The sequence below is a fragment of the Arachis ipaensis genome, chromosome B06, assembly GCF_000816755.2.
Source record: "Arachis ipaensis cultivar K30076 chromosome B06, Araip1.1, whole genome shotgun sequence".
NCBI lineage: Eukaryota > Viridiplantae > Streptophyta > Magnoliopsida > Fabales > Fabaceae > Arachis > Arachis ipaensis.
In genome coordinates this window covers 55,218,857-55,228,596 of record NC_029790.2, presented here as the reverse complement: position 1 = coordinate 55,228,596, position 9,740 = coordinate 55,218,857, and the positions used below count along the sequence as shown (strand labels likewise).

General features: G+C 35.7%; 1 protein-coding gene across 1 annotated transcript; it reads left to right on the top strand.

Annotated features, from left to right (window-relative positions):
* Positions 7-2,725, top strand: LOC107648731 (UDP-glycosyltransferase 73C6). The gene is made up of 2 exons (XM_016352557.1): positions 7-565; positions 1,491-2,725. The coding sequence occupies exons 1-2, from the start codon at positions 77-79 to the stop codon at positions 2,490-2,492; spliced, it is 1,491 nt and encodes a 496-aa protein (XP_016208043.1). The 5' UTR covers positions 7-76; the 3' UTR covers positions 2,493-2,725.

Here is a 9,740-nt window from a genome sequence, read left to right as displayed (position 1 = left end):
GTAGCATACGCACAACACATATCATTTAGTCATTTACTTCTAATCATTATTGTAGCCATTAGCCGCAATATCAGCCATGGTTTTCCAAACAAACCAACCTCACTTCATCTTATTCCCTCTAATGGCTCAAGGCCACATCATCCCCATGATGGACATTGCAAAACTCTTGGCACACCGTGGTGTCATCGTCACCATCTTCACCACACCAAAGAACGCTTCCCGTTTCAGTTCAGTTCTTTCTCGCGCCATCTCTTCCGGCCTTCAAATCCAATTAATACAGCTCCCGTTTCCATCTAAGGAAGCAGGTTTACCTGATGGGTCTGAAAGCTTCGACATGGTGATTTCTTCAGACGCCATGGTCAATTTCTTCCATGCAATCACGTTGCTCCAAAAACCAGCAGAGGAGTTGTTCGAGGAGATCACACCGAAACCAACTTGCATTATCTCTGATTTTTGCATTCCTTGGACTTCTCAACTTGCTCAGAAGCACAACATCCCAAGAATCTCTTTCCATGGCTTTTGCTGCTTCTGCCTCCATTGCTTGTACAAGATAAACACTTCCAAGGTGCTTCCTATAATGCACAAACACTTCATTTATATAATAACTTCTGATTTTGTTAGAACTGTTCGTGTATTTGTTATTAAATATAATTATTTAGGTAATTCTATCTAATAAATTAAGTTTTGCGATAAATAGTTTTAATACATATAATTTCTCAGAGTTTCTATAATCAATATATTTAGAATTTTAATTCTTGTTAGGTTTAAAAATAATAATTTTAACATAAAATAAAAAACAAGATATATGTAAGTATTCAAATTTTAAAGTTAAAAGAGGTTTACGTGATTTACATTTTTAAAAGAGAATATTTCAGCCACTTTTCTATACATCTTTTTTATATTTCTTTTTCTTTTCATTTATAGTTTAAATAATAAATTTTTATCTTCTCTCATTTATTATCAATTACTTTAAATATTGAAAGCGAAAGATATACAAAAATAATAGGTAGGTACTCCAATGAAGATTTAATGATTATCATCATGTGAAGATACATCATTTTGACCATTGGATGATAGATTGTAGGGCTTGATTTTATTTGAAGTAAAAGTGTTATCTTTATTTAAAGTGTTGCTAAATAAATAAGTTATACTTTTTAAACAAGGATCATCATGAAAAGATGTTTTTAGCATCTTCATGAGAGTAGTTGCCAAAATAATATATAGATATAGATAGTGCATATAACCTAGGAGGTGCATATAAAACATTATTTTAATAAAAATATAAGGGGTGATTAAAATATATTATTTTCGACTATCACTTAATTATCAATTCAATTTTTTTAGTTTAATTTTTTTTAGTAATTCAACAACATATTTTTTTATTATATTTTTAAATTTTGATGATTCTTTAATGTTTTTGTTTACTTTAATATGATATTACCTGATATTATTTTTAATTCTTGTGTTTTGTATTCGAGTAACATTTATAGGTTGCTGCGAACATCACCTCAGAATTTGAGTACTTCACTATTCCTGGCATACCTCACCAAATTCAAGTCACCAAAAATCAGGTACCAGAGCAAATGACAGATAAATTGAAGGATTTTGGTGAGAAGATGATGGATGCTGAAATGAAGGCATATGGTGTGATCATAAACACCTTTGAAGAGTTGGAGCAAGATTATGTAAATGACTACAAGAAAGAAAGGAATGGTAAGGTTTGGTGTATTGGCCCTGTTTCTCTATGCAACAAAGATGAAATAGATAAGGCTCAAAGAGGTAACAAGGCTTCAATCAATGAACAGAACTGCTTAGAATGGCTTGATTTGCAGCAACCCAAGTCTGTTGTTTATGCATGTCTTGGAAGCTTATGCAATCTCACCACTTCACAGCTTATAGAATTGGCATTGGCCATGGAAGCAACAAATAAACCATTTATATGGGTCATTAGGGATGGAAAGAACTTGCATGAATTGGAGAATTGGATCGAAGAAGAAGGGTTTGAAGAAAGAAACAAAGATAAATGTCTTATAATTCGAGGTTGGGCTCCTCAGGTACTAATACTATCACACCCTGCAGTTGGAGGATTCGTAACACATTGTGGTTGGAATTCTACCTTAGAAGCGATAACGGCTGGCATGCCAATGATTACATGGCCACTGTTTGCAGATCAATTCTTGAATGAGAAGCTTGTTACTCATGTTTTGAAGGTTGGTGTGAGCCTTGGTGTGGAGGTTGCAATGAAGTTTGGGGAGGAAGAGAAGATAGGTGTTTTGGTGAAGAAGGAAGATATTAAAAATGGAATATGCATGGTTATGGATGATGAAGAAGAAGAGAGCAGAAAGAGAAGAGAAAGGGTCATTGAACTGAGTAAGATGGCAAAGAGAGCAGTTGAGAAAGGTGGATCTTCATATCTTAATATGACTCTTCTTATTCAACAAATTATGAAACATACAAGCGGTAGAGAGCAGGACTTAGAGTTAACACGTTAGCGTCTCCTGCACTAGGGTACGTAATAATAATGTTGAATTTATAGCACGTAAGTGTATAATAATGGAAAATAATAGGCTAATAGCCTAATATAGGGAGTCATACTTCTAGCATATGGACTGTCTTCTTCAGTTCATTTTATCCTGGAAAATTGTAACTGTTAATTATTTGCACATTTATTACAGCTTATTATAATGTAAATTGATGAGTGAAAATTAATTAGAGTTCACAGATATCAACAAGTGTACTAAATCGTTCAAATAATATCACAGTGAATAAATATTGTTCTCACGATAATTAAAAAATTAAACAAGCAAATATCACATTATATATACCAAATTAGATTAAAATAACGTGAATTGATGAAGACAAAACTTGTATTTTACTTAGAATCTTGAGTATTTGAGTAAGAGACAATAAACTTAGATGTTGATTAAGAAAAGAGCATAAGGCTTCATAAATGTTTATGCTTTTAAGAAAACTAAACCTTGTTTACTTATTCTGAAGTAGGCAAAGATCTTTTACAATAAATTTTTAGTAACTAATTTTCAATTTCTTGATTACTCAGTTTCTCTTTAATTAACTAGTCATCAATTAAGTAATTAAAGATTTTAAACGCAAAAACTGATTTAGTTTTTAATAAAATTAAAAAATTGTCCTTAGGTCGAATTACATGTTATTTATTTAAGTTAGTCCTATCCAGTAGTTAAACCTTAGAAGAAAACACAATTTTCAATAGTTGTTCTAATCCGAATTATATGTCACCTATTCAAAATTAGAGTAATTGAAAATCATGCATGTATCGCACACTAATTGAACCACTATTTCTAGTCGAATTCAAAGAGTCATGTGAAAGGGTTTTCAAGCTTTAACTTAAATATCAAAATTTTCAATTATAATAAAAGAATTCAAAAGACACTACAAGAAAAAAGGCCTGTGGCCACGTTTTTGTCTTACCACGCTTTAAAAGCGTGGCGAAAAGGAATCAATTGCCATGCTTTTATATATAAGGGTGGCAATTGATTAGAAATTTGGCCACGCTTTTTTTTGCTACACTTCAAAAGCGTGGCCGAAAGGGTCAATGACTACGCTTTTATTAGGGTGGCGATTGCTTCAGATTTGACCATAGTTCTTTCTTTTCCACGCTTCAAAAGCGTAGCGATAGAGAACACCGGGCATGCTTTTGAATCAAGGCAAAATAGTTTCGTTATCGTGACGTTTTTAAAGGGTGCCCATTTTCTCTAACTCTTTCGGCACGCTTCAAAAGCGTGGTGACAAGGTTCGATTAAAAAAAATTAAGTTTTCATCTTCAGAAACAATAAGAACAGAGCTACATTATACATGCACACAACAAAGATCCCTACGCTTTCTTTTCTTCGAAACACACTCTCCTTCGAAATAATGGGGCCTAAAAATCTTCGAAGAACCCTAACAAACACTCTCATTGCCGGCGCTTGCCCTCTGTCTTCTGTAGCAATGCCTCTGTTGGCGCTCCCACTGTCGCTGCTCCTTCCTTGCCCTGTATGCATTGAACCCCTAACCCTCCGGCAAGGCCTCCCTCCTCGGGCTCACTCTCTCTTGCAAATCCTCTGTTGAAGCTCCCTTGCGGCCGCTCCCTTCCATCGTTGCAAACCCCTAACCTTCCGGCGCTGTAATTACGGAGCTGCGAAGGGAGTTGGAGCTGGACGACGCCATTTTGGAGGAGGCGGAGTTTGCGCTGTGCGCGGTGCTAACGAACGTCGTGGAGGTGCATGATAAGGATGGGCGCAAACTGGGAATCGTGCTTTATGGTTCGGCATTTTGTTGGATCAACTACAGCTGCTTGATAAACCCCAATTTTGTGATTTATCTTGTGTTTAATTTAGGAAATTTTATCAACTTATCTCACATTTATTCAATGAATTAGCATGGTTTTGTAATTCTCCCTAAATTTGTGCTTAAATATGAAAACATGTTTTCAGGCCTTTAATTTACTAATTTTAGTTCACTTCAGTTCCATTCAATGCCTTGATATGTTTATTGAGTGATTTCAGATTCATAAGGCAAGTATTGGATGGAAGAAGGGAAGAGAAAAGCATGCAAGTTGGAGAATTCATGGAAAAACAAGGATTTGGAGTGCTTAGAACGACGTGCACGCATGACAGACGCGTACGCGTGAAGAGGTGCATCGTCGAAGGTGATGCGTACGCGTGACATGAGGCGTACGCGTGACATGAGGCGTACGCGTGACAAGAAAACGCCAGACAAGGCGTACGCGTCACCCATGCGTACGCGTCACAGCCAGCACGTGACCTCATTAAAGTGAAAATGCTGGGGGAGATTTCTGAGCTTTCCAGGCCAAAATCCAACTCATTCCTGAGGCTATTTCATGCAGAATTCAAGCTTGGACAAATGGGGAGCAATTAGTTTAGCTTAGGACCATGCTTTAGTTAGTTTCTAGAGAGAGAAGCGCCCTCTTCTCTCTAGAATTAGGTTAGGATTAGGTTAATTTCTCTTAGATCTAGGTTTTAATTTCTTGTTTTCTTCTTGTTTTCTTCTTGTTTTCTTTTCAATTTCTTGTTATTACATCTTTGCTCTCTTAGTTCTTTTGTTAATTTTCCTTTTATGTCATTTTTATGTTCATGCACCATTGTTGGATTTGGTTTCCTTTTTAATGCAATTTATGTTTTATGTTCCTTTATTATTGATTTGAATTGTTGTTATTATTTCCTTGAAATTGGGTAGTTGTAGATTTATTTTTCCTTGTAATTTTACCATGCTTTTCTTTTATGCCTTCCAAGTGTTTGACAAAATGCTTGGTTGGATGTTAGAGTAGCTTTTTGAGCATTCTTGGCTTGGAAAGAGAAATCTGGTAATCTTGAGTCATTAATACCCAATTTAGATTGGTGATATAGAGTTGTTAGCTAATATTGTTTCCATTGACGCTAATCTTTTGCTAATTCAATTAGTAAGTTGATTAGGACTTTTGGATTGAGATTAGCTAGTCTTATTTGACTTTCTCTCGTGTGAAGATAACATTGTACCTTCTTCCATTGTTGGAGTTGACTAAATATGATAAACTCTTGTTAATTATTGAATGACTAGGATAGAAAGTCTAAATTCTCAATCCTTGCCATGAATGTCTCTCTTTATTACTTATTTTCTTTAGTTGCTTGCTTTATTTTCTTGCCATTTATTTTCTTGCCCTTTTTACCAAATCAAACCCCCCTTGCATCTTCATAGCCAATAATTGATCACTTCATTGCAATTCCTTGTGAGATGACCTGATGTTTGAATACTTCGGTTAATTTTCATTGGGGTTTGTACTTGTGACAACCAAACAATTAAAATTTGATTAAGAGTTATTAGTAGGTTTGGAACTATGCTAACAACGAAGTTCCTTTTCTATTACTGCTCCGCCAATGTCTGCCACCGCTTCATCTTCTCTCCTCCTCCTCCTTCTTCTTCACAGGAATCCAACTTTTAATAGCTCCATCTTTCTTTCGCAGTTCTCCTGATTTACAAGTACTTCATCTACTATCTCTATAATAAGTTTCTTCAATTCTGTCTTTTTGTTTCTGTGCTTTAATGAGATAGGAATTGTGCTATTTTTTGCAAATAGATAGTGGGTTTGTACTATCGGTAATCATTTTTAGAAAGGTCTTCATAAATTTGTATGTTTATTTTAATTTTAAAAAAGAAACACAAAATCTAGCATTATATTTGTTACTAGTTAATTTTTGGTTATCACTGATTGATGAATATTATGATAGTGAATTGGGGTTACTTTTTTACATTAGAAGAAGAGGAGCAAAAGCAAGGCTATGAACCGAGATTGATTGCGAGAAGTATTAAGAGAATCAAAAAGGGACAAGAGATTACCATAGCATATTACAGGCCTGGTGTCACGCCCCTGCTAGTCACTTCCTAGCTTGTGCCCAACATGCCACATCTTCGATCACGCCCATTGACACGCTGGGATTGAATAACTGGCGTGCCATGCCATATTACACGACTATGGCCACGCCTTTTATTTGGAAGTCTTCTTGCCTGGATGCCCAGCGTGCCACACCCACTGACACGCTTACCATACGCTCAGTGTTATGAGTTGGCGTGCCATTTCTTCAAGCACACTCATTCATGTAGGACTGGTGATGAGTAGGATTTGTGCCGGTCTAAAATTTCTCAATAAAAGAGTCACTTCATTGATAGCATAGTCCAAACCGGCAATTAAATCCCATCATCAAAGTTTAATTCGAAGATGTCACAATCAACACAAAATATCTGGGAGTTTTAAATCCCGGGTCGTTCTCCCTAGGAATTGTAATGAAGTGCTCAATTATTGGCTATGAGAGAATGTGAGGTTGATGGCAAGAGGCAAGAAATATAAATAGCAAGGAATGAAAGAAGCATGCAAGGAATTAAATATCAAAAGCAACTAAACTCAAGGCAATTAATCAAGAGAAAGGAAAATTCAAATGCTAAATGACCTCTTGGCAAGGAGTGAGAGTTAAGGTTACCTATCCTAGCCATTGACCACAAACATATGATGATTATGAAGAGTTAATCCTACTTAGTCAACCCTAACATCGAGGATAAGTCAAATAGGCATAATTGATCTCAATCCATAAGTCCTAGCCAACTCACTAATTAACTTAGTGAAAGACTAGCGTCAATGGAAACTAAATCAACTAACTACTCTAATATATCAATCAAGAATGGACATCAATGACTCAAGGTCACCTAAGTCCTCAATTCCAAGCCAAGAGTGTGAAAAACTACATTAAAACTAAGCCAAGTATTTTATCAAATACTTGGTGTGCATGAAAAGAAAATCACATTAAATTACAATAATAATAAATTCTAAAGCTATCAAAAGTAATAAAATAATAATAACAACTCAATTAAATAACAATAGACAAAGAAACATTAAATTACATTAATTGAAATCAAAATTAACAAAATTGTTCATAAACTAAAAATGGCAAAAATGAGAAATTAACAAGAAGAACTAATAGAATTAAGGCAATTAAACAAGGAAAAGTAAATGAAACTACACTAAAACAAGAATTAAAGAGAGAAAGTGAAGAGAAAATAAACTAAGAAACCCTAATTTATAGAGAGAAAGGGGAGCTTCTCTCTCTAGAAAATGCCCTACAACATGATACTAAGCTAAACCTAATTGCTCCCCCTTCATTCTTCTTCACTTTGGCTTGAATTAGCTTCAGAAATGAGTTGGAATGGGTTATGGAGGCCTAGAATTAGCCTCAGCGAATTGCAATTAATGAGCTCACGTACGCGTCGCCATGAGCTCACACTTGTGCGTATGCACGTATTTCTGTGCATACGCACGGATGCTGAAACTTCTAAACTTCATTTGCTCATGGTTTCTTCTCTTTTGCATGCTCTTTTCTCACTTTTTCAACTCATACTTGCCTTGGAAACCTGAAATCACTTAGCAAATACATCAAAGCATCAAATGGGATTAACGTGAATAAAATTTAGCAATTATTAGGTCCTAAAAAAGCATGTTTTTACTTTCAAGCACAATTTAGGAAGAAATCATGAAACTATGCTATTTCAATAGATAAATGCAAGAAAAGTTGATGAAAAATCTACCCAAATAGAGCAAATAAATATAATGAAATGTGGATTCATCACATCCCCACACTGAATCAATAGCATGTCCTTATGCTATACCAAAGAAAGATAAGAAGGGGAATTACAGTTATTCAAAGCAAGGAAACTACCTATATGCAATCTATCTAAATGAATGCAACTACTTAGTCAAAATAAATCAATTGCCAAGAATACATATATGAACATAAGGGCCAAGGTGGTGCACGAAATTGACTCCGCAATATTAGCACAAATAGACCGGCAAGTGCACCGAGTCGTCCAAGTAATACCTTAGGTGAGTGAGGGTCGATCCCACAAAGATTGTTGGATTGAACAAGAAATGGCTATCTTGTAGATCTCAGTCAGGTGGATAGAAAATATATTTGTTGTGTGAAACGCATAAAAACAGAATAAATAAAGTGTTACTAAATAGGTGTGAAATCAGTGATAAGAGAACGGTTGAGGCTTCGGAGATGCTTCCTCCTTCTGGATCAACTTTTCTCACTGTCTACTTCAATTTCTGATGATTCATTCCATAGCAGGCTGTAAGTGACTAACGCCAGGTCAGTGGTCATTAATCTCCCCTGCTTCAGATCAAATGTCAGGTCAGTGGTCATCCAATCTGAACGGGGGTGAATCTCCTGCAGTCCATTCCCTTGGTGATCCTACTCAAAACGCCACATGTAAAGCCCGGTCAAACCGTGTTTAACTAAATATAAATTAAATATGAGAAAATATGGCTAGAAAAATTAGCAATAGGAATTTGAAGATTTAAATATGATATTTGAACTCAGAGGATTTTTTTTGAGTTAGAAAATGTAATTTTTGTGAAAAACCGCGTCAGACCGCGAAATGGCAGAATAATAGGCCAAACCAGTTTAAGTCTGTCCAGTACTGTGTGAGAATAATTAAAAACAGTAGAAAACTTTAGAAAAGTAATTAGAATTCAAAACCGAGCACTAATTCTAAAGGTTTGGCCCAAAATTGGGCCAAACGGGCCAAAAGCGCTAACGGGTTGGGCCCAATCCCAACCTATATATAAGCTTAAATGAATCCCCATTCAGCCACTTCACCCTCATAAACACAACACCACAGCTAAGAAGGGAAGGGAGAAAACCCTAACCCTTCTTAATCTTCAAACCACCATAACTTTCTCTCTGGTGCTTCGATTGATGAGCCGTTTGTAGCCACGCATCGCCCTTGATAAGCTCTTCAAATCTATCTAGGTTATGTGGTGAGTTTCTCAATGAACTCTGCCCAGTTTCGTTTTTCCTCTTATATTTTGAATTTGGTTTGGGTTTTGAGAAAATCTTGTGGTTTTGGTTGTTTAGGGGTGTTCTAGTATGAGCCATTGGTGAATTCCATCAACCAGTTTCGTGGGTTAAGGTAAGGAGCCCTCTAACCCTTGTAATTTATGATATTTAGTGATTCCTAAGTTAATGAATGTATAATATTGGTTGTGTTAGAGTTGTTGGGTAATATTTTGGTGCTCTTGGGAACTTGAATTTGGCTTGTGAAACTCTTGGTGGAGTTTAAAGCTAGTACTTGGTGGAAATTTACAAGGAAGGATCAAATTATTGTAACTACAAGAAGTACGGTTTAAGTTTTATTTAGGTACCGTGTAATGTGATGATGATTCTTAGGTTAAATGC